The 25,527-nt window shown below is 43.8% G+C and overlaps 1 protein-coding gene across 2 annotated transcripts in view; it reads left to right on the forward strand.

Annotated features, from left to right (window-relative positions):
• Positions 1-25,527, forward strand: part of CLPB (ClpB family mitochondrial disaggregase) — a 145,739-nt gene that overhangs the window by 16,294 nt on the left and 103,918 nt on the right. For both annotated transcript variants that reach the window (XM_082844678.1, XM_082844677.1), the window contains exon 3: positions 19,239-19,325. In XM_082844678.1, the coding sequence (XP_082700804.1) occupies positions 19,239-19,325 (87 nt within the window). The remainder of the gene's footprint in view (positions 1-19,238; positions 19,326-25,527) is intronic.

The following is a 25,527-nucleotide window of genomic DNA, read 5'->3' on the forward strand; positions in this document are numbered from 1 at the left end:
GTTTCTTGAGGTAGGATTGTATTGCTATAAACTTCCCTCTTACAACTGCTTTTGCTGCATCCCATAGGTTTTTGGATCGTCATGTTTTTTTTGTCATTTGTCTCTAGGTATTTTTTTATTTCCTCTTTGATTTCTTCAGTGATCTCTTGGTTATTTAGTAACATATTTTTTAGCCTCCATGTGTTTGTGTTTTTTACGTTTTTTTTCCCTGTAATTTCTAATCTCATAGTGTTGTGGTCGGAAAAGATGCTTACTATGATTTCAAGTTTCTTAAATTTACCGAGGCTTGATTTGTGACCCAAGATATGATCTGTCCTGGAGAATGTTCCGTGTGCACTTGAGAAGAAAGTGTAATCTGCTGGTTTTGGATGGAATGTCCTATAAATATCAATTAAATCTATCTCATCTATTGTGTCATTTAAAGCTTGTGTTTCCTTATTAATTTTCTGTTTGGATGATCTGTCCATTGGTGTAAGTGAGGTGTTAAAGTCCCCCACTATTATTGTGTTACTGTCGATTTCCTCTTTTATAGCTGTTAGCATTTGTCTTATGCACTGAGGTGCTGCTGTGTCGGTTTCCTCTTTTATAGCTGTTAGCATTTGTCTTATGTATTGAGGTGCTCCTTTGTCGGGTGCATATATATTTATAATTGTTATATCTTCTTCCTGGATTGATCCCTTGATCATTATGTAGTGTCCTTCCTTGTCGCTTGTAATAGTCTTTATTTTAAAGTCTATTATATCTGATATGAGTATTGCTACTCCAGCTTTCTCTTGATTTCCACTTGCATGGAATATATTTTTCCTTCCCCTAACTTTCAGTCTGTATATGTCCCTAGGTCTGAAGTGGGTCTCTGGTACACAGCATATTTATGGGTCTTGTTTTTGTATCCATTCAGCGAGCCTTTGTCTTTTGGTTGGAGCATTTAATCCATTCACATTTAAGGTAATTATCGATATGTATGTTCCTATTACCATTTTCTTAATTGTCTTGGGTTTGTTTTTGTAGGTACTTTTCTTCTCTTGTGTTTCCCACTTAGAGAAGTTCCTTTAGCATTTGTTGTAGAGCTGGTTTGGTGGTGCTGAATTCTCTTAGCTTTCGCTTACCTGTAAAGGTTTTGATTTCTCTGTCGAATCTGAATGAGATCTTTGCTGGGTAGAGTAATCTTGGTTGTAGGTTCTTCCCTTTCATCACTTTAAATATATCATGCCATTCCCTTCTGGCTTGTAGAGTTTCTGCTGAGAAATCAGTTGTTAACCTTATGGGAGTTCCCTTGTATATTATTTGTTGTTTTTCCCTTGTTGCTTTTAATAATTTTTCTTTGTCTTTAATTTTGTTCAATTTGATTACTATGTGTCTCGGTGTGTTTCTCCTTGGGTTTATCCTGCCTGGGACTTTCTGTGCTTCCTGGAGTTGGGTGCCCATTTCCTTTCCCATGTTAGGGAAGTTTTCGACCATAATCTCTTCAAATATTTTCTTGGGTTCTTTCTCTCTCTCTTCTCCTTCGGGGACCCCTATAATGCGAATGTTGGTGTGTTTAATGTTGTCCCAGAGGTCTCTTAGGCTGTCTTCATTTCTTTTCATTCTTTTTTCTTTATTCTGTTCTGCAGCAGTGAATTCCACCATTCTGTCTTCCAGGTCACTTATCCATTCTTCTGCCTCAGTTATTCTGCTGTTGATTCTTTCTAGTGTATTTTTGTTTTCAGTTGTTGTGTTGTTCATCTCTGTTTGTTCTTTAATTCTTCTAGGTGTTTGTTCTTTAATTCTTCTAGGTCTTTGTTAAACATTTCTTGCATCTTCTCGATCTTTGCCTCCATTCTTTTTCCGAGGTCCTGGATCATCTGAATTCTTTTCCTGGAAGGTTGCCTGTCTCCACTTCATTTAGTTGTTTTTCTGGGGTTTTATCTTGTTCCTTCATCTGGTAAATAGTCCTCTGCCTTTTCATTTTGTCTGTCTTTCTGTCAATGTGGTTTTCATTCCACAGGCTGCAGGATTGTAGTTCTTCTTGCTTCTGCTGTCTGCCCTCTTCAGCAACCATTCTGATTGCTGAGAAACATTAGGAGCCAATCTGAGTGCCTACCAGCTTGTGTGTGCCAGCGTCTTCTTGGGCACTGATCTAGCCATGGAGGCAGTGAGACCACAAAACTGCTGTGCCCCAGGGCTCCCCAGCAGGGGCAGCTGTCAGGCTGTATCTCCCCACCACCATTGCTGTGGCCCAAGTGCTTCTTCTCCAAAGTCCCAGCTCAGTCATGGTCATAGCACAAATCCTGTCAGCATGACTGGAACCAGTTGGATATTTTCCCGTGGAGTTTTCCTGGAAACTGAGGAACATAGAGAAATCTAAGAATATTAAAAATAGTCAAACTAATATGTTACTGGGCTTACCATATTCACTGTAGCAATTTACCTCACAGTTCTGCTCTCTCTGTCCTGTTTGAAAAGCCTCCTCAGAAAATCTGACTTTCGAACTTTAAGGCTCTTCTACATCCTGCTTCCTTCCCTCTCCTCTCTTTGGAGCAGTGGTCCCAGGCCCAAAGTCCTCCTAAGGCCATAAGTGGTTCTCTTCTTGTGACTCTGTCAGTGGGTTTGCTGGAGAGGTTTTCATATCACCGGCAGGAATCCTGTCAGTAAGGAATTCAGAATCTGAGAAAACAAGGTTTGACTCCCAGCTGTCAGTCTGAGAAAACAAGGTTTGGATCCCAGCTGTGCCATTTGTTAGCTCTGTGACCTTGGGAAAGTAGCCTAACCTCTCTAGCCTTAGATTTTTCATCTGCAAAGTGGGATGATGATTGACCTACCTCACACCTTTGCTGTGAGTATTAAATGAGAAAAACCAGTGAGTGCTGTGCCTGGCACATATCAGGTGCTCAATACATAGTAGGTGTTGTTTTTGAGTGTTGTTAATTACACTAAGTGTTCGCCCCTGAACTAGCAAAATAAATTAAGATAATGGGTAGGATTTTCTGGATAATCTATTTTTACCCTCTTCATTTTTCTTAAGCTCCTAGTGTGCATTCAGAGACCCCAGCGAATGAACACAAGGTAAATGGATATTAAGGTGGAGCAGAAAGGCACCCAGCCTATCATGCTTAGTTTTACTACATTTTTTTAGAACCCATGTATATTCAGAGTTTTGTTTAATGTTTGTAGCATATTACTTTGACAGCATACTTTTGTATATTTTTTACATATATTCATTGTATATGTATATTATAAAGCACATAAAATAATAATATTTTAATAACATTGTTAACTATTACTAATAGTGACCAATGTTTATTGAATGCCTTTTTAGAGATAGGCATTACGTGAGACTTAAATCACTAAATCCTTAAAACTGTGTAAGTAGTATAGCCCCATTTCATAGATGATGAAACAGAAATTTGGATTGTTTGAGTAATTTACCCAAAGTCGCCCCCTTGGAAGTGACCCACCACTTCATTTTACAGATGAGGAGGCCATGAGGCCGGAAGCAGAATGGAGCTTGCCTGGGTCACAGTTTCCTCCCAGCACTTTTCCAGGCTCAGGGAGATATTTTGTTGCTCAACGGAGAACCATTTCAGTCTGCCTTACTGGGAGTCTATAAGGTTCCTGAAGATAAATGTCAAATCTAGATCCCTTATCTGTCCTGCCCTCAACTCTGCTCTTCATTGACAGGCCCCACCCCACCCCTGCATTCCTCCCAGCCAAGCCGGCTCCCCTCTGTCCCAAGAACCCCCATTCCAGTCAGAACTGGCTTCTCTAGCCCTAAGCACACAGCTTACTTCTTCCTACCTGTGAGCCTTTGTAGCACTTCCAACTCTACCCCTGTTCTCCTCACACCCCTATCTAGATCCTGTTTGTGGTTCATTGCCCCCTTCAAGCCCTTCCTTTTCCAGAAAGCTCACCCTCCCTAATAATAATAGCTGCCATTTATTAGATACCCACTCTGTGTGAGGCAGAGTACCAGATACTGTATATGTATTACCTTCATTCTTTGCTGCAGTATTGCAAAACAGATTGCGTTATAATCATTTTCCACTTGAAGCTCAGACAGATTTAGTGCTTACTACCCTACAGCTTGTAAGGAGTAGAGCTGTGATTTAAACCGAGTCCCATGTGAATGCAAAGTATGTGCTTTTCTCACTGCAGTTCACTGCTAGTTCCAGCCCATGTTGATCTTTCTTATCAACATTTCCACAGCCTTAAAGTCTGAGCCAAATGGTATCATGTTTAGTTTTCACCTCATTGTCTTTCTCCTCAGTTGCTTCATGTGTGTGTCTCCTCACCCAGGCCATGCTGTCACAGCCAGGTAGATGGCATCTCCTCCTGCCTTCACCATCCCTAGTCACACAAGGCTGACTGGGCACTCAGAAAGCACACAGTACAGATAGAGTCTGGCCAGTTGATTGACTGGTTGAATAAAACCTTGTTTATTCTCCAGAGTCTACCCAGCAGGAGGGTACAGCAGCTGGGCAGGCTGACTGGTCTCCAGGATCCTCCATTCATGTGGATGGGAGGCCCAGGAAGGCTGCATAAGAATCCCTCTCTGAGGCTGAGCTGAGGCTTCCATCTCAATGCCCTTTTGTTTGCAAGGATAGCACCCAGGCCTCCCGGGAAGTCTGTGTATTTGACCAGCTTTTGCAGATAGTGAGCAGGGACCGAATGTAAAGCACAAACAATTGGAGGAGGCCCCTGAAATTCCCAGGGGTTCAGAGTCCAGCAGGCAGAGCAGTATCCTTCCCAGGGCCAACTGGGACTCAGGTACAGCCCCCGAATGGGTCTGTTAGGACCCAAGGCACTTTTGTCTCCAGCCTCACTTCCTGTCCAGTATTCATGTCTCCTCTTTAGGTTCTCTGATGGGCAACATCCAGCCTTCAGTTAGGCACCTCTAGGTATGAGGCACACTCTCCCTCCTGAATGATAAGCAGACTGATTGGTCAAACATTTACTCATTCATTTTATTTTTCCTTTTGAGATATAATTCGCATATCATAAAATTCACCCTTTTAAAGTATACAGTTCAGTGGTTTTTTAATATAGTTGTAAGATTATGCAACCATCGCTGCTCTCTAATTCCAGAACATTTTCATCACCATTACCCCCCAAAAAACCCAGTCCCATTAGCAGTCACTCCCCATTCCCCCTTCTCCCAGACCCTGGCAACTGCTAATTGACATTCTGTCTCGATGGATTTCCCTATATGGGTATTTCAAATAAATGGACTCATACAATATGTGGCGCCTTGTCACTGGCTTCTTTCACTTAATATGTTTTCAGGGTTCATCTCTGTTGTAGCATGTATCAGTACTTTGTTCCTTTTAATGACTGAATAATATTCCATGTATAGATATACTACATTTTATTTATACATTCATCAGTTGATGGACATTTGTGTTTTCACTTTTTGACTATTATGAATAACACTACTATGAACATTTGTGTACAGGTTTCGTGTGAACGTATGTTTTTATATCTATACCTAGGAGTGGAACTGTCAGGTCATATGGTAACTCTATGTTTAACATTTTGAGAAACTGTCACACTAGTTTCCAAAGTAACTAAACCATTTTAACATTCTCACCAGCAATATAGAATATGAGGGTTCTGATTTCTCCACATCTTTGCCAACATTCGTTGTCATTTTTATTAGAGCCATCTTTAGTATGTGTGTAGTGATATCTAGTTGTGGTTTTGGTTTGCATTTCCTTGATAGCATCTTTTAATAAGTTTTTTGGCCATTTGTACATTTTCTTTGCCATTTATTCATTCTTAAGGCCCATCATGAGCAGTATGCCCCATTTGGCATTGAGGAGGACCATAAAGATGTATCCTCATGACCTTTGCCTTTCAAAGAACTTTCAGTCTGGTAAGAGAATTGTAATTAGTACATACGAAAAGTTAAGGCTCCATAGACAAGGGGGCATTTAGTCTGGGCCTGGAGATGGGTAGTATTTGGATACAAGGAGCTCAGTGGAAAGACATTCTGGGCAGTTGGAATAATGTAAGCTTAAGCACTTTGTAATTAGAAAAGTATTATATTTTATGTCGTGGTGAATTCTGACGTAATACTGTGAAAGCACCTGGCATAGCACTTGACACATGGTGGGCTGCTGTTATGGAGTTAGCGCTCTCTACTGCTCCCCTCTTTGGTCCCTGCTCTGTCTTCTAGGACTACACAGCTCCCTTTTCCTGTTCCAGACTTTTAAATATTAAGAGACAGAACTCCAAGCCAAATAACCCTTGGTTCTCTAAATTGTGATTTCGAGTCTTGTCCTCATCCTAGTCATTTTCTAATGAAGTGGCCACAAAGTTTTTGGTGCCCCTTCTGAATTCCAGTGTGGCATGACCATTATTGGGAGGAGCAGGGCAGTGATCCCCTTTTTAGAGATTTTAAGAATCTATTAACATGGCCTGAGCTTGCATTAGCTTTCTTGGCAGCTGCATTATACTCCTAGAGTCTGTTAAGCTTGCAGTCAGCCCAGTCTACAGAAAACTAGGGCTTCCTGTACTTCTTTTTTTTTGTTTTAATATCTTTATTGGAGTATAATTGCTTTACAGTGGTGTGTTAGTTTCTGCTGTATAACAAAGTGAATCAGCTGTACATATACATATATTCCCATTTCTCCTCCCTTTTGCGTCTCCCTCCCACCCTCCCTATCCCACCCCTCTAGGTGGTCACAAAGCACTGAGCTGATCTTCCTGTGCCATGCAGCTGCTTCCCACTAGCTATCTATTTTACATTTGGTAGTGTATATATGTCCATGCCACTCTCACTTCGTCCCAGCTTACCCTTACCCTTCCCCGTGTCCTCAAGTCCATTCTCTACATCTGCATTTTTATCGCTGTCCTTCCCCTAGGTTTTTTTTTATAGATTCCATATATATGTGTTAGCATACGGTATTTGTTTTTCTCTTTCTGCCTTCACTCTGTATGACAGTCTCTAGGTCCATCCACCTCACTGCAAATAACTCAATTTCGTTTCTTTTTGTGGCTGAGTAATATTCCATTGTATATATGTGCCACATCCTCTTTATCCATTCATCTGTAGATGGAAACTTAGGTTGCTTCCATGTTCTGGCTATTGTAAATAGTGCAGCAATGAACATTGGGGTGCATGTGTCTTTTTGAATTATGGTTTTCTCAGGGTATATCCCCAGTAGTGGGATTGCTAGGTCATATGGTAGTTCTGTTTTTAGTTTTTTAAGGAACTTCCATACTGTTCTCTGTAGTGGCTGTATCAATTTACATTCCCACCAACAGTGCAGGAGGGTTCCCTCTTCTCCACACCCTCTCCAGCATTTATTGTTTGTAGATTTTTTGATGATGGGCATTCTGACCAGTGTGAGGGGATACCTCATTGTAGTTTTGATTTGCATTTCTCTAATGATTAGTGATGTTGGGGCTTCCTGTACTTCTATAACCTACCAATTAGATTTGTTTGCCAAGTTTGTTTTAACCAAGACGACTTTAAAGTATTGTATTGCCATGCAGCTGTGAAAGTGGTGGTGGTAGTATGGAGACTACCACGAAGAAGAAGGGATGGATCTGGCCTTTCTCATCTTCAGTCTAAGAGAAGGGGTCTCTTCCAGGGGAGAAGGTTCTAGACAGCAGAACTAATCAGAGTATCTCTATCCCTCAGATAACCTCCTTTTCACTTAAGGCTTTTCCTACTTTATCATTTTCTGTCAATTGGTTAGTCCCATCAGATACTTGTGCTGGCCCCAGGCTAAATGTGGGAAAAAAGGGAAGAAGATGGAATATGTGCCCTGGAAGGCAGTGTGGTTCAGTAGAGAGAGCATGGGGTCCAGTCCCAAGCTGCCACTTAACTGACCATGTGATCTTAAGCAAGTCAGTTACCCTCTCTCTATATGACTCAGGCTCTTCCTCTAATCACAGGACCAGTTAAGATTATAAATGTCAAGTGCCTGATGCATAGTAGGCTGCTCAAGAAACATGAGCACTTTTGAACTCCACCATTCAAGAGCTTTGCAAGACCAGAAGAGCCAAGCATGCAGTGTGCTCACTGACCCTGTACAAACAGCTCTCAGAACACCTGTGTTCCTTTAAGCACTTATTTGTGTACTTACTTGTTCCATTTCCCCACCCACAGTTCAGACTGCGAGCTCCTTGTGGGCAGGATCTGTGTCTGATTCATCTGTACCCTCAGTGCCCAGCACAGAGCCTGGTTGGAGAAGGGGCTACTAAAGTTTTGTTACTGGGACAAACCTGAATTAATGAAGTCCAGATTTTGTCCCTCCCCATCTAGAGGGCCAGGTACTGTGGTTGGCTTTGCACAGTCCATTCTTTACTGAAAATCTCATAGGGTTCTGGAGCTTAGCAGTAGTGGGCCAAGTGCCAACCCAGTTTAAGAAATTTGAGCCACTTCTGTGTCTCGTTGCCATAGTATGACAAGCTTCCTATCAACCAGCCAACTGCCCAGCTGCCCTACTGCCCTCTGTGGCAGCCTAGAGGCCTGCCGTGGTGCCAGTAGGTGGCGCTCATGGCCCTTTCCCACACTTCACTGCCTAGACAGACTTTGCCTTCTTGTCACCAAGGCAGCTGCTGACTGGGACATAGCTTAGAGCCCAGAGGTACCCAGATGAGAGTGAGGTACCCAGATGAGAGTGCCCTGGACCGCCCCCTCCCCTTTCTGGCCTTGTTGGTTTTTCTGTTTTATTGAGTCCCAGCCATGGCACACACTGCTTGAGGAAGTACAGATGTTTCCCATAGAAGATCCCAGGAATTCATTAAGGGAATCTGTGCTTCTGCCCATCCTTTGTGGCACAGCTCATGCCTCTGCCTCCAAGAAGTCATCCCTGTGGCTCTTGCTCTGCCCTACACTCACATGGTGCCTTGCTTGTATTTTAGCTGTTTGGCGGGTGTGTAGCTATCCAGTGAACACCTTGAAAACAAGAACACTGCGTAATTCATCAAACTGCCCTCAGTATCCTGCTCAGAGTCCTATAATAACCAGTTTCATGAAAAGTTTGTGGAATGAATAGTTGAATAATAGGCCGTGGTTCCTCAAAAAAATTGTTATCCAAATTGAAGGACAATCTACAAACTAGCCTGACTCTGCAGAAATGTCTATATCATGAATATATATCAAAGAAAAGTTGAGGAACTGTTCTAGATGAAAGGAAACTGAAGGTACATGCAATGCTTGATTCCAGTTTTTTTAAAAAATAAATTTATTTATTTATTTATGGCTGCATTGGGTCTTCATTGCTGCACGCAGGCTTTCTCTAGTTGTGGTGAGTGGGGGGCTACTCTTCGTTGTGGTGCGCGGGCTGCTCATTGCGGTGGCTTCTCTTATTGTGGAGCATGGGCTCTAGACACATGGGCTTCAGTAGTTGTGGAGCGTGGGCTTCAGTAGTGGTGGCTTGTGGGCTCTAGAGCACAGGCTCAGTAGTTGTGGCGCACGGGCTTAGTTGCTCCACGGCATGTGGGATCTTCCCAGACCAGGGATCGAACCTGTGTCCCCTGCATTGGCAGGCAGGTTCTTAATCACTGCGCCACCAGGGAAGTCCCTGATTCGAGTTTTGATCCTGGATTATAGCTGGATCTGGGGCAGAGAGGGGATTGCTATAAAGCAATCCCCTATAAAATCCCCTATAAAAAAATTGCTAAAAAAATTATTTGGATAATTGAAGAAATTTGAGTATGGGATATATATTAGATAAAAATATTTTATCAATGCTAAGTGTTCTGAATTCAATCATTATTGGTTAGTGGTTATGTAAGAGAGTGTCCTTATACTAGGAAATACGTGCTGAAGTATTTGGGAATAAAGGGGTATAATGTCTGAAACTAACTCTCACATGGTCTAGGAAAAAAGAGAGAAAGAAAAGGAGTGGAGTGGTAAGGCACATGAGGCAAAATGTAATGAGAATCCAAGTAAAGGATATACCTGAGTTTTGTGCGTTTGTGCTATTTTTTAACTGCTCGGTAAGTTTGAAATCATTTCAAAATAAAAAGTTAAAAATAATAATAATCTATGCACTTTAATGTGTGCCAAGTTCCTCCTAGAAACTGTAAGAAAGATGGGACAAAGAATGGTCCCATCTTTGGCTTTTATTCTGTTTAATCCAGCAGTATTCAGTAAAGTTCTGATACAGCACCTCCACTGTATGCCTTTTTTTAAATAATAAATTTATTTATTTATTTTATGCTGCGTTGGGTATTCGTTGCTGCGGTGCGGGCTTCCTCTAGTTGCAGCGAGCGGGGGCTGCTCTTGGTTGTGGTGCGCGGGCTGCTCTTGGTTGTGGTGCGCGGGCTTCTCATTGCGGTGGCTTCTCTTGTTGTGGAGCACGGGCTTTAGGCATGCAGGCTTCAGTAGTTGTGGCACTCAGGCTCAGTAGTTGTGGCTCGCGGGCTCTAGAGTGCAGGCTTAGTAGTTGTGGCGCACAGGCTTAGTTGCTCCGCGGTATGTGGGATCTTCCCAGACCAGGGCTTGAACCCTTAGTCCCCAGCATTGACAGGCAGATTCTTAACCACTGTGCCACTAGGGAAGTCCCATCTGCTGTATGCTTTTGAACACATAAAACAATGGTAATGATGATAGCTAACACTTGGAAGTGCTTACGCATACATTATTTCCTTTGGTCATCTCAGCACCCTTGTTAGGTAGGTCTAGCAGACTGATAAAGTAGGATGGCTGAGGTTCCGAGAGGTAAACATGACCTGCCCAAAGTCACACAGCCTGGAAGAGACAGGTGCAGGCTTATATCCGCATCAGTCTGTTCCAAGGCTGATGCTTTCTGAGCCTCCATATCTGTATGTATAAAAGGAAGGATTGGACAGATTGATCTCAGTAGATCCTTCTTTACATCTAGAAATTTTAAAACTTTATACAATAGGAGGTAACTGGTTATGAAGCATGCAGGCACATTACACAGCACACCTCATTTGTTGTTGGTGCTGCCTAAGTGCCAGTCCTCCTCCCTCACTGCCCACGCACTGCCCCTTGGAGTAGTCCAGATATGGCCGCGCTGGGATGGGCTACCTCACTGGGAATGAGAGCATCTGGAGAGATTCCTAGGGGCAGGGCCCTGAGCCAGCCCTTGAATGAGAGTGCTCAGTCCAAGCAGTGAAAGCAAAAGATGCCAGGGAGGCCTCATGTCTGTGGAGTTGGAGCACCTGGACCTGCCTGAAGTCAGCTGGCCGAGGCTGGGGTCTGAGAGCAGCATTTCCTCCCTTGCCCCACCCTTCCCAGCCCAGACCCACCGGGTAGATAAGGCACAGATGGAGGCAGTGTGTGGATTCTAGCCCCAGGCGCCTTGCCTCTGCTCAGACAGCAGGGCCTGGTGCTGTTATTACTGTAAACAGGACCTTCTGCGAGGCTCCAGCCAGGGCCCTGTTGCCCAGATAGCAATTATGATTGAGTCTGCATGGCTCACTGCTTCCAGGCCTCTAATGCAGGTGGGACAGGGCTCCCACCCTTCAGCCCCCTCCCCAGCTGCAGCTGAGGGCAGTTCATGTGAAGAGTCCGGAAATCAGTTGGAACAATGCACGATTGAAGTTCAGTGGCCGCTTTATATTGATTGGTCATAAAGAAGAAGGAAGAAAAACCAAGTGTTACCTCCCTCCCCTGAGTGGAAGAGCTGTTAGCCATAATAACTCAAAACTGTCCTGTATCCCTGTCTGGGACTCCCTCCCTCCTATAAACAGCAAGCCTGAGGAGTTGACTTTTCTTTGGAAGTCATGCTGGTGCCCGTGTCTGCCAGGAGTTCACTTCTGTTTTGATGCTGTACATATTTAGAATCCTAAGATTTTAGAACTGGCAGGGACTTGAGAAATCATTTAATTCAGTTCCCTTATTTTATTGCAGAGAAAAGTGAGACAGATTTATCCAGATCACACAGCTAGTTACTGAGCGAGCCATGACTAGAACCCATGGCCTTCAGCCCCAGGCCTGTGTCTAAGCATCCTCAGCCCTGAGAATGAGGACATTTTCCTCACCCACATCTTCCACATATACACAGGAGCCTAAGTTCTTGGAAGAAGACAGGCACATGAGTATAGGTGAGAGATTTGTATAGCGAAGTGCTACAGGCATTCATTTGTTCAACCTCTGAGCCCTCTGGCGTGGGCTGCTGTGCCAGCACCAGAAGTCAAGAAACAAGGCATGTCCTCATTTCTAGGGGGCCATGCTGACTACTGGGAAAGTAGGACAAGGAAACTGTATGACAGCTGTTGACACAGGCTAGCACAGGGCACCATGGCTGCACCAAGGCTGTCTTAGGGAAGGCTTCTGGGAGGAAGAAAGGGTAAGTTTTTCTTTCTCGTTTTTTTTTTTTTTTTTTTTTAATTGGAGTATAGTGGATTTACAGTGTGTTAGTTTCTGCTGTACAGCAAAGTGAGTCAGTTATACGTATACCTATATCCACTCTTTTTTAGATTCTATTCCCATATAGGTCATTACAGAGTATTGAGTAGAGTTCCCTGTGCTATCCAGTAGGTGCTTATTAGTTGTCTCTTTCATATGTAGTAGTGTGTCTCTGTCAAGCCCACTGTCCCAGTTTACCCCTCCCCTGCACCCCTCCCCACACTGCCTTTCCCCCTTGGTAACCGTAAGTTGTTTTATACATCTGTGACTCAGTTTCTGTTTTGTCAGTTGGTTCATTTGTACCTTTTTTTTAGATTCCACATATAAGCGATATCATATGATATTTGTCTTTCTCTGTCTGACTGACTTCACTCAGTATAAGCTCTAGGTCCAAGGTTCTTCTTTTCCTAAGAAATTTTTTTTTAAGAGTAATAGTATGCTTATTGTTACAAAAAAACAGCAACAGAACTTCAAACAATACAGAAGAGTTCATAGCAGGAAGTGAAAGTTTGAATCCCTTACCCCCACTTCCCCAAAAGAGGTAACCACTGCTGCCTGTTTGGTCCGTAGCCTTCAGGACTCTCCTGGGTCCCTGATAGATGGGAGCAGCTTTTCTTCCCTTGATTAGTTACTCTCATGTGGAAATCTTCAGCTCTTGGGCTGGAGAACCCTTATTCTACCACTGCCCTTGCCTGGGGATTTGAGACCATCCATTTATCAATCCACAGAAAATTTGGAGCACTTATATTCCAAGTTCTGTGTACACCTTGGATATATCATCCTAGTTTGCTCTGTTGCTTCCTTAAAATGAGGTAGACACTAATTGGAAAATGATGATAGTAATGAAATAGACTCTTCCATTTGTATAGCACTTTTATCGCATACCAAGTGCTTTTATATTTTGTCTCGTTTCTTCGTGGTGCCCCTGAATGACATATGGAGTAGGGCTGGTGGAGTCCTCTCCCTTTTTTTAACAGTTTTGGAACAGGCTCTGAGAGCAGGAGCTGTTATTCAGGTGAGGAGACCAAGCGAGATTGAGAGAGGTTGAGTCACTGGTTCGTCCATGACTACCCACCCAGTAAGTGCCAGAGCCTGCATTTGAACCAAGGTCTCTCTCGCTTATTTTCCTGCCCCTCTCTACTGCCTGAGAGTTGTACATGAGCTGGGATTCAACTCTGGACTGCTAGTGTGGTCTCCTCTCCATCATCTGCCCTGGGTTTAGTGTCACCCACCACTGCCCTGCCAAGCAGGAGACCTAGTTCATTAGGGAAGGGGCTTCCACAAGTCTGGAGTGAGTCCAGAAAGGCCTGCAGTGCCCACCCTCACTTCTCAGCCCCTGGCCACAGGCAGCTCTGCCCTGAGTGGCAACCTGCATTAAGCCTTTCACTCATCATCTCAGGGATGATGGAATCCTAACCTTTTCGGAGACACCATGCTCTGTCACAAGCATTGCTCTTTTTAAAAGAGATTAATTCACTTGCCGCATTTTGTCCATTGGTGAAAATCACAGGGGAGAGCAAGGGTGGCTTTCTCAGGCCTCAGAGGCCCTTTCAGCTGCTCTCAGCAGGCATCCACCCGCCCAGCTGGCCCAGGACTTTGAAATGACTGCCCGCTGGGCATTCACTTGCAAAGCAACAAAATGAAATGGAGGAGACCTGGGTTTGTGAAATCCTAACTTTTGGGACTGCTCTGCACACAGAGGGGAAGTGGGGGAGAGGCCCACCCAGCTCTGAAAGAGGAGAAGTTGTTTGGAGTTGGGGTCACTGAGGTTTTTGTTTGTTCTGGTCCTTCCTTGATTTACTAGGTGCCACCACTCCTTATGGAATTCTGCCATGTGGTGTCTCTTTTAATCCTTACAACTACCTTGCACAATAGGGATTAATAGCCGCCATGTCACAGCTAATAAGTGACAGAGCCAGAATTTGAACTCCAGCCTTTGGACTCCAGGGCCATTGCTTTCTCCTTTACACCTCAGCCTCAGGAGGCAGCAAAGAATGATAGCCAGTATGCTGGGCAGGGCTTAAGAGCTGGTGTCTCACTAAAAAACACTAAGATTTGCCTCCTAGGAATGATCCCTTCAGGTTTGCAGAGCCCTTTCCTTCAGATTTCAGTGTCACCTCTTAAAACCCTAGTGGACCTATAAAGAGACTAAATCTCAGAGAGATAATATACCTTCTGTGGGGTGTCAGAGTAGGAGGTGGCAGAACTGGAACTAGAATGCAGGTCTCTTGCTTCTGCCCTGTGCTCCTTCTACACTGTTCATTGAAAGGATAGCAAGTTTGGAGAAGCCTTCTCTCCCAGCAGTTCCTCCTCTTAAAAGAAAACCCTGCAGTGTACAGAAAAGGAAACCTCAGCATGCTAATGTGCATATAATAAGTAGCTCAAAATTATTGGTAATCAGAGACATGCAAATTAAAACAACAATGTGAGATCCCTTTACACCTATTGAACTTGCAGTGATTAGGAAGTTGGCTACTGCCAAGTGTCCGTGGTACACAGGAACACCCCTGTCCTGCTGGTGGGAGGGTAGATGGAGCAGTTGTCCTGTAGGACCCTGGCACTATTTAGTTGAATCAAGTGATATAAACCCTGTAACCCAGGGATTGCACTCTGAGTACATGCCCTGGGAAAATACTCACATAGGTCCAAAAGGGTATATGTAAGAGGATGTTCTTTGAGCATTGCTTTTGGTGGCTGAGAGATGGAGGTTAGCTGGGTGGGTATCCCTGGGAGAGCAGAGAGGGAAAATCTGGTGGATGTGCCATAGAGCATTAAGTAGCAACTTAAAAGTGGAATTATTGTATGAATTAGCAGTATGAACATATCTTAAAATGCAATTATGGACTTCCCTGGTGGCTCAGTGGTTAAGAATCCACCTGCCAATGCAGGGGACAGGGGTTCAATCCCTAGTCCGGGAAGATCCCACATGCTGCGGAGTAACTAAGCCTGTGCGCCACAACTACTGAGCCTGCACTCTAGAGCCCACGAGCCACAACTACTGAGCCCACACACCTAGAGCCCGTGCTCTGAAACAAGAGAAGCCACTGAATGAGAAGCCCGTGCACCGCAACCGACAGTAGCCCTTGCTCGCTGCAACTAGAGAAAGCCTGCACGCAGCAGTGAAGACCCAACACGGCCATAAATAAATAAATAATTTAAAAATGCAATTATTTGTGGAAAAAAGTAATAAATACACACATGCACATTATATATATATATATATATATATATATATATATATATATATATATAAGAAAAAAGAAAACCCTGCTTGGCTTAGGTTCTGGAAAGCAAGAACTTCAGTCGTCTCCTCCTCAGTAGCCAGTATGCGGCCAGGCACAGAGTGAGTGTGTGCATGTTTGTTGAATAAATGAACAAAGGAGTGCGTGAAGCCAGCCTGGCTGAACTACCCAGGTCATCCCATGTGACCCTGTGTTAGAATCCCAGGGTACTTGCCAACCTGCCACTACCAACTTGAGGCCAGATCGCTTTGTTCCTTCAAAGAGATAGAAACAGGGTAGCGTGGCAGGCAAAAACCACTTTGTACTGAGTACTTGCTATGTGCCAGGGACTGGGCTGGGATCCCTGCAAATTAGAGATTACTGTCCCTATTTGATAGGTGAGAAAACTGAGACTCAGAATTGATTTGCTCAGCATTATCTAGCTGAACCAGAATTTGAATCCACATCTGACTTGCTCCAGAGGCTTTTATTCATCTTTTTCTTTTTATTACACTACCCTCAGCCCTTAAGGGGCAGGAAGAGGAGGCATCTCAATCTTCTTTCTTCAGTACTGCCTCCAGAGGAGTGCTGCTTCTAGAATTCTCAGGGCCCAGGCAGGGGAACACAGGTCACTGACCCACTAAAGGCATAAAGGATTCTGGCTGCACTGCGTTTCTTCTGTTCATGCGCACTTTCTCATTTCCCTGCCCTAGCTCATCTCCCTTGGTCTGTGTTACAGCAACCTCCAAATTGGTCTCCTTGTCCCCATTTTCTATTCTGTCTCCTTTCAAATTCAGCCTGCTTAAGCTATTAGGTTAATTCTATAAGTTCTTTTGCCCCAAACCTTCAGTGACAACCCCACTTGCCTATGGTGAGAGTCCAAGGAATGGCAAATAGGTTTCTTCTTATTGATGGTAGCTGATTGGAACCAGTGTTGAGAAGGATTCTGAGGCTCTTTCAAAGGCTCCATAGGAAAGAACTGCTGAGAGAGAGTCATGATTTCTGACTGAGATACAGGAGGGCAGGACCATAGCACACACATGCCAGGCATTTGTCAACCCTTTAGATTGGGTTTTTAACCTAGGGTCCACTATTGATTTCATGGGGACCTACGAACCCCTGGGCATTGTATGTAAAGAAAGATTTTTTTTTTTTTTTTTGAGTGTGTGTGTGCCTGTGCACTTTTCTGGAAAGAATCATCAGCTTTGATGATTTATCCTCAGAGGAGTCCATGGCTTAAAAAAGGTTTATGCCTACTGCCTTGGCCTCCTAGCTTGGCTTTTGAGGCCCTGTGGTAGGCCCTGCCTACCTTGGCAGCTGCCTGTTTCTGTGCTGCTAACTGTCACACAGATGGATCTACCTGATGGTCTCTGAGTATACTTTCTCATCCCTTCCCTGCTTCTGAATAGTATCTTGTGTCTTTTGTCTTGACTGGCATGCACTTCCTCCCTCTTCTGTAAATTGTTCCTATTCTTCAAGGCATAGTTCAAGTCTTTTCCCTCAGACACCTCTCATCAGCCCTTCCTGATTTTCTGGTCTTACAGACTGAGGGCCAGAGAAGTGAAGCCATCCAACCAGAATCACAGTTAAAATCAGACTCCAGTCTCTCAGTTCTCAGAAACTTGCGCTCTCCACAGCACCACTTGGCCTGCTAAACAAGGGAAGGTTTTGTGCAAAGAGAGATTTCTGTCTCAGAAAATTATCCCCAGGGTTCTTAGCCTCTTTAACACCTTTGGCTATGAACAGTTGTTTCTGCATAAAGGATGCTTAACAGTGTATGTGGTAAGAGGAAGAGGCCCAGGACTTTGACCAGAAGAAACCTTTCAAACTAGAGGTGAGAGAAGAGGGTTTCCCAACCTCCTCTCTCAACACTTTCCCCTCGCACTTCGTGCCTGAGTCGTGCCAGACCTCTTTCAGGGCTTCATATACCCCATGCTGCCTTCTACTCTGATGAGAGGCTTTACCTCTGCCTGGAACACTCCTTCCCTCCCTTGCCCCCTTTTGTCTTGCTAACTCTCTATCATCACTTCCTCTGAGAGGCCTTCTGGGTCATTAAGGCTAGGTTAGGTTCCCTGGTTGTACATTTGCAACTTGAGGCCCCCTTCCTAGCACTCGTCTGATGTGTAGCGACGTGCTTGCTGGTCTGTCTTCCCCTCAGGCTTTGACAGTGCCTGTCTCATTCCCTGCATCAGCACAGGCTGAGTGAACGAATGAGTACATGATGTGTCTCTTCATCCTCCCAAGCCTTTATCACCTGCTTACTTCAGCAGCACAGAGGTTAGACTTGGCTTGGTCCAGAGGGGCATTTACTACAGATTATGGCATAAGAATGGTGCTAGGACTCAACCGCAAGCCTCTGGACTCTGCCAGTGCCCTTTTGTCTAGAACGCACTGAAGAGTAGACAGCTTCCCAGTTCCCCCTAATGCCCATTCCTCATAAGCAGCTCCTGCCTTGTTGGTGAAACACTCTTGACTTTTGGTCTCCCTGTTTCCTGGCCTCCTACAGCACTTATGGTGGGAAACCACACACGACAGCCTTTGGTTTCCTGCTATCCTGAGTCCTCCCTCCACAACTAAATTCCTTAGGGCAAACCCCATGTCTTCTCCACACTCCCATCCCAGAATTCAGCACAGGGCCAAGCATATGTCATGCTGATTTGCTGGAGTCCATTTAGTCTTTTCTCTTCCATGTTACATGGAGTCAGGTTCAGTGTAGAGGAAGGTTGGTGAGGTGAGAAGGATTCAGGCTGCAGAGCCATTATTAACTTGGGTTCCAGTCACTGTACTGCCCCTTAACTAGCTTTGTGACCTTCAGCAAGTCATTTCCCCTCGCTGAACTTATTACCTCATCCATGAAAAGAGGAGATTAATACCAGCTCCTTAAGCTTGTGTGAAGAGTGAATGAGAGCGTGTATGTAAAGTTCTGGGGCAGTTCCTGCTTGTAGGAGGTGCTCAGTAAGAGTTGGTTCTCTTCATTCTCCTCTCTATCCACCCCCACATTATAGGGCCCCCTGCTACTGGGATCCAGAATTCAGGCTTTTAGTGGTATACTTAAAAACTTTTGTTAACAGCTACTGAGCTCCTACTGTGTACTAGGCACTGGCATCTAGAGTCAAATAGGCTCATATGGACTTTTCTAGAAACCTAATCTAGCATTTCTAACATTCTTTCCATCTTCCCTTGCATTCAGAGTTCCAATTTCCAGACAGCGACCATACAAATAAACTTGAGAAGTGGGATTCTTCCGTAAACCGGGAGCTACATAGATGAGAAGTGTCATTGGGCATTTGGTGCTAAGCATGGAGGAATTCTAAGGAAGGAGGAGAGATCTGTGGACTGGATGAGTCAGGAAAGCCTACTTGGGAGAGAGTCCTCAAGCCAGGGTTGTATCCCATTATATGAAAGTAGGTTTAGAATAGGCAGAGAGGCAGGGAGAGAGCATTCTGGACAGGGGGGGAAGGCACATTCTTTCCTCAGTAGGCTGGGAGGATGACAGCAGAGGCAAACTCATTTAAGGGAAGAGGGAGAGAGGTAGGAGAAGGCTGGGGTCAAGGGAGAGTGGCCAGAGGAGCTGGGATGGGTATTTAGTTCTCAAAGCCCTATAACTATTTGCAAATTCATCTAGCCTCCCTGTTTATTGATTTTTCATTTCTTCCACTCTTATGTCCATGATAAGCCATATACTGAAAATATCTGTCTCTTTCTAGGCTGTTGTCGGAAGGTGCTGATGTCAATGCAAGGCACAAACTTGGCTGGACAGCACTCATGGTGGCAGCCATCAACCGAAACGACAGGTGAGAGATCTCCTTCCACATGGGGCTCCCTTTGCCAGAGCTCTGCAGACCACGATCCTGAACCCTCTCCCACCCTTGCCTGTCCCCCTGCTGTCTTCTTGAAAGGCAGGGAAATGGACTCAGCCTAAGGAACTGGTCTACACCTGGTGCAATGGAAAGTATAGGAGATGTGGAGAGGGAAGATGTAGCTCTGGATCGCAGCTCCATCCTTCATTGACTTTGTGACCTTAGGCGAGTCATTTGCTTTATTGAAGCAACAAAATGTTTGAAAGCCTGTTGTAAGTGATTAAGTGTACATGTGTAAGTTATCATTATGATTACGTTATCATTATCCATGTTGAGCAGTCTGCAGTCACTGCCCCAGCAAGGGCTCCATTGGGCTGTTCCTTTGGAAGTTCTGGTATAAACTAGGGCAGGTGGGGGTGTTCCTTCCCTCTCATTGGAGGCCCTGCTGTTTTCCTATATGCTTCCCCATTCCCCCAGCATGCAGCTGTTGTGTAAAGATTGAAACAGTCTACTTTGTATATAGTTATCTCTACTTCTTACAACCACCCACAAGATACATATTATTATTTTTCATTTTGCAGCTGAGAAAACTGAAGCCCAAAGAGGTAAAGTGATTTGTCTAAGGTCACACAGATAGAATTTAGAACCTGATCTGACTGCCTGCAGAGTTTGTGTGTTTTACTGTACCTCACTGCTGCCTCCCACTGCCAGATCCAGGGCTTGGGCTGGATGCTGCCATTACGTCGCAGTCTCTAGCTGTGATTATGCAAAAGAATTGATTGAAAAAGAGCAAAAAGAGATGCTTTCAAAGAAGGCAGACTGGGTGCTTTAGTAACAGCCACTGACATTGATGGTGGGAGGTGGAAGTTTTCATTTTCCCTTCAAGCAGATCTTTAAGGATTTTATCTGCCAGTACTGGCCACCTTTGGAAGGGTCATAAATGTGGTGGAAATCAACCAAACAGGTATTTTATAATGTCGGGGAGGCACTGCCTCAGACTGGCTGAGAGACTTAGCTGTACTGAGAGTTCTCTCTTCTCTGCTGCTCTGTTGTGAACTTGATCTCAGCACTCTTTCTCCTTATTTGCCTCTTTAGCTCTAAGCACATAGTCTTTAAAAGAAAAATTAATGTAAATAGGTTCCACAGTTGAGAGCCTGGAATCCAGTCCTGGCTCTGACCCTTAGCTGAATTTCAAAATTCTATGAACACCTTGTTTCTTCACCTGACATCAACTATTTCTACAAACATTTGGTAGATATCTACTCTGAACCAGGCTTTATGTTAATCACTGGGGAATCAGAGGCCTTGGGAGCTCGTGGTCTAATGTGGAAAAGACAGGCAGGTAGAGAAACAGAGTATAGTGTAATCAGTGGTATCAGAGCAGTGTGGACAGGATAGTATCAAAGCAGAGGGGGTGAGGGGACTGAATCTCACCACAGAGCAGATAGATTCTTACTATATTCTTGTGAGAATCAAATGAGATAATGTATATGCTACAGGTTACAAATGGTGAGATGTTATTCTCTGCTGCTCACGTTAGACCTCTACACACAAACACACGTGCTTATTCTACCACTTATAACCCCCCTCCCCTGCCTCCACCCCCACCCATCAGTCTTTCCCAGCTTGCAGGTATCTTCATCTGCAAGAGGTAACCCGTGGTGGAGAAAAGGGAGGGGGTATGTGCCCTTCTATGTTTGGTTTTATCAGCATTGAGACAGAATAGGAATTAACACTATACTTAAGAGTACTGCCAGTCAGTGAGCACATAGCTAGTAGATGTGCTTTGAGGACACTTCTCTCTGAATCTAATGAGTTGTTGGTTTAACTGATTGCTCTGTCTTTATCCAGGGCCATTAGCAAATCAGTGATGCTCATTGAGCAAAGTGAGAGTGTTGGCTTGTATGTACTCGGTTCCTAGAACTAATTATTGGTGTTTTAAGCTTCTATTTCGTGCCCTCCTCTTCCTTCCGGTACCCAGTGAGGACAGATTTTTATAGAAAATAGCATACTCTCAGGTTGGCTTTATTTATTCATATCACAAAAATTGTTTGGCACCTACTGTTTGCCAGGCACTGTTCTTGACAGACAAATATCCCTATCCTCAAAGAGCTTATTTCTGTACAAGTGGTGGTCCCTGGGTAGAGAGAGGCAGGGACAGACAATAAACAATAAATACAATGCATAAGTAAACTATATATTAGAAGATAAGAAGTGCTAATGGAAAAAAAGGAAAAGTAGAATCTGGTAAAAGGGAATGCCAGGGTGGGTAGGCCTCATTGGTAAGGTGCCATGGGAGTGGTCTTGAAGGATTATCGTGTCCATCCCAGCACAATCTGCCAGTAAGTTTTTCTGTATTAGAAGTGTGCTGATTCTCATCTCATCAGTCACCAAACCCTTCTGGAATCATACTGGCCAGGCCTGAAATGCCACCACCTTTGAAATGGGTTGGGTCAAGGGCGAGTAGAGGGACAGCACCCCGTGATTCAAGGCTGAAAGTAGAGAACCTTCACCTCCTTTAGAATGTTGGCAGCCCACAAGCTCGAAGGAGATATCCTGAGAGAAGCCCAGTCATTTCACCCTCAACTGCCTTTAGTGCCTGGCTGCTTAATGTGTTAAGTCCTTGGGGATATGAACACAGTAGTCTCTATACTTAAGGAGATTATCTTTTTGTGAACCTTTATTTATATATGTATTTATTATTTTATTTAATTTTGAATAGTAAAGAGAGTGCCATTTTATTTAATTTTGAACAGAAAATACAGTGTTATAGAACAAAATGTTAAAAATATGCATGGGAACTTATTTATAATTTATTCCCTCCTTTTATTTACAAAAAGGGTTTAAGGTGACTTAAATCAAAATACAAATATAAATGTACACAGGAGAGTTAAAACTGGATCAAGATCAGAAATCATATTGGTAAAAGGAAAGATAATTCTATCAGGATTGAACTAGAGATTTTCTTTTCCAAAAATAGTTTATTGTTTTTGTAAAGAAAATATAGAGAAGAAAGTAGCCGTCAACTGAATCCCCTCTACCTAGAGACTGATCACTATATCTATATCTATATCTATGTGTCTAATTTTACATAAATGGGACCAGGCTGTACTCACTGTAAATCAGGTAATTAGTGGAATGGAGTATGAATTTAATTTGAAGTTTCCTGACAAGCAGGGCAAAAAAGGGATACAGAGAGTTTTGGTTCTTCAGGAGAGAGGAACTTTGTGCTGACATACCTTTATGTTATCATGTTATGCATCCAGCAGACTTTTTTAAAAACTAGACTGTGTCAGGTGCTGATATGCTAGGCTAAAGGGGATTCAGATACTAAGTAAGCATCACAGCCTTTGCCTTAAGAAGCTTACTTGGACTGCTGACATCAAGGACTTGAGCATTGTGATGGCCATTGTCTTCAGTAGCCCTCCTGCCAAAGATTTACCAACATTCTGCTAGGACAATCCTTTTGCCAGCCTAGTAACAGCTTGGGTGTAGTGTTGACTTGAGGAGTAGTTGGCGGGGGCTGGCCCCTTCTCCACAGTGAGCCCTCCATAAGCCTCATGCCACAGGCACTTGTTTAGCCTGAGTCTGGGTGCCTCATTCCGTGTTGCACTCGGACCCAGCCCAGCTAAACGCTAAGCCACAGGGTCCCAGGATGACCACTGTGACTTAGCACAGCCTCTACTGGCTCGTGCAAATATACCCAGCCTTCAGCTAAATTCAATTAGGTTTTCTTTAAGAAGGGAAAGAAATCCAATTTTACTAAACATGGACAGACGGTGGAAGGCACTTTGATGTTACAACCTCTCAGTGATGCTTTACTTAGTCACAAGTTCATAAGCAAGAAGGCTTAATTACTTGGGAAAACACGGGATTAAAACTGGACACAATGGCTGAGTATCCGCTCTTGGGCAACTTGATTCGAACCCATGCACCCAGTTCGTGTGTGGTGCAAACTTTGATGTGTGCTGTGACAAGCTGAAAGTCATGACCCCCTCAGGGATGCTCCTTCAGATGGCATTTGCAGGATGTGTAGGCGGAGAGGCAGGGCCTGCTGGGCCTGTTTGCTCTACTTTGATGTCCAGGCAGCCACAGGCCGCACTGTTTGCTCTTTCACTGAGGGGTGGATTGGGAGCCTCCTACCTTTCCCAGTGGACAATGGCCAGCAATGGAGTGTGACGACTGTTGACCATTCCAAGAGCCTGGCGGACCAGAACAGGGCTTTGGGAGGTGCAGAGCCTGGGGGGCAAAAGCTATTTATAGGACAGCCATTTCTCCAGATGTAGCTTTCTTTAAAGCCTAATGGTGGTTGGGCGCTCATGATAGAGGTAAAAATAGTCTCATGAGTTTTAACAAGTACTGAGTACTGCTTGACCTTTTGTCCAATGACACTAAGGTATTTGTAAATTGAAAATTTAAGTCTGTCCTGTTTTCTTCATCAGCATGTATATGCAGGGGATAGTGGTTTGGAAGAAAAATGGTATTCTAATTCCTCAAAAAAGAAGCTGTCAAAACACGTCTGATAAAAGAATAGTATCCAGAAGATATAAAGAACTCTTACAAATCAGTAATTAAAAGGTAGCCCAATTTTTTTTTAAATAAATTTATTTATTTATTTTTGGCTGCACTGGGTCTTCGTTGCTGCGCGCAGGTTTCTCTAGTTGCGGCGAGTGGGGGCTACTCTTTGTTGTGGTGCGCGGGCTTCTCATTGTGGTGGCTTCTCTTGTTGTGGAGCATGGGCTCTAGGTGTGTAGGCTTCAGTAGTTGTGGCATGCGGGCTCAGTAGTTGTGGCTCACAGGCTCTAGAGCGCAGGCTCAGTAGTTGTGGCGCATGGGCTTAGTTGCTCCACGGCACGTGGGATATTCCCAGACCAGGGATCGAATCCATGTCCCTTACATTGGCAGGTGGATTCTTAACCACTGCGCCACCAGGGAAGTCCCAATAGCCCAATTTTTAAAAAATAGGCAAAAGATTTGAGCAGACACTTCACCAAAGAAGAGATTGATGGCAAATAAGCACATGAAAGATACTCAGCATTTAGGGGAATGCAAGTTAAAATCACAATGAGATACCACTACACACCTATACCAATGGCCAACATTTTTAAAACTGACAATACCAAGTGCTGATAAGGATGCAGAACAGTTGTCATCCCTGCTGATAGGAATTCATAATGGTATAGCCACTTTGGAATATACTTCAGCAGTTTCTTATAAAGGTAAAACATACATTTATCATTGCTGCTACAGCCCAGCAATACCAACTCCTAGATATTTATCCATGAGAAATAAAAACATACATCTACAACAAGACCTGTATGCAAATATTTATAGTAGCTTTATTCATAATCACCAAAAACTTGAAATCACCCAAATGTCCATCATCTGGTGAATGGACAAATTATGGTACATCCATACAGTGGACTACTCAGCAGTAAAAAAAGAACAAACTTCTTGTACAGGTAACAACATGGTCAAATCTTTAAAGCCTTATGCTAAGTTAAAGCCAGACATGAAAAGCTACCTGCTGTATAATTCCATTTATATGACAGTCTGGAAAAGGCAGTACTACAGGGACAGAAATCAGGTTAGTGGCTGCTAGGGTTTAGGAGTGGGAGGAAGGGCCCAATGGAACTTTTGGGGTGATGGAAATACTCTAAGTGTTGCTTATAGTGGTGGTCATAGAACTCATCAAACTGTACAATTTAAAAGGATGAATTTTACTATGCATAAATGATACTTCAATAAACAGACTTTTAAAAAGTTTTCAAAAAACCACCATATCTCTCTACATTTTCACTGTTAATTGTGACCTTTGGTGTACTGAGAATTCCTGTTAGTAGAGTTAAAATGAATTCATACTGTTTATAGTCACCTGGAATGTTTTGAATTCTTATAGTTGATGGTATCTTACATTGGAGTACTATATATTCTGATTGTTAGTAGAGAATAAAGATTTGTGGATTCACACGGTTCGTGATGTCATGAAGTACAGTTACTAATGAAGAGTGATAAATTCACCTTATGAGTGGTATACAGTGGGCTCACAAAGTGTCATATGGTTCTTTATGGCGAGGAGAAAGTGCAGGGTTCAGGACTGGGAGCTTGCCTCTCATCCCACATCATTCTTGGTTTCCTTGTCCCTGGACTGCCACGCAGGGAGGACCACCTAAATAGCATGGCCATTGTGGAGCTT

Source organism: Leucopleurus acutus (assembly GCF_964270905.1).
Source record: "Leucopleurus acutus genome assembly, chromosome: 8".
Lineage (NCBI taxonomy): Eukaryota > Metazoa > Chordata > Mammalia > Artiodactyla > Delphinidae > Leucopleurus > Leucopleurus acutus.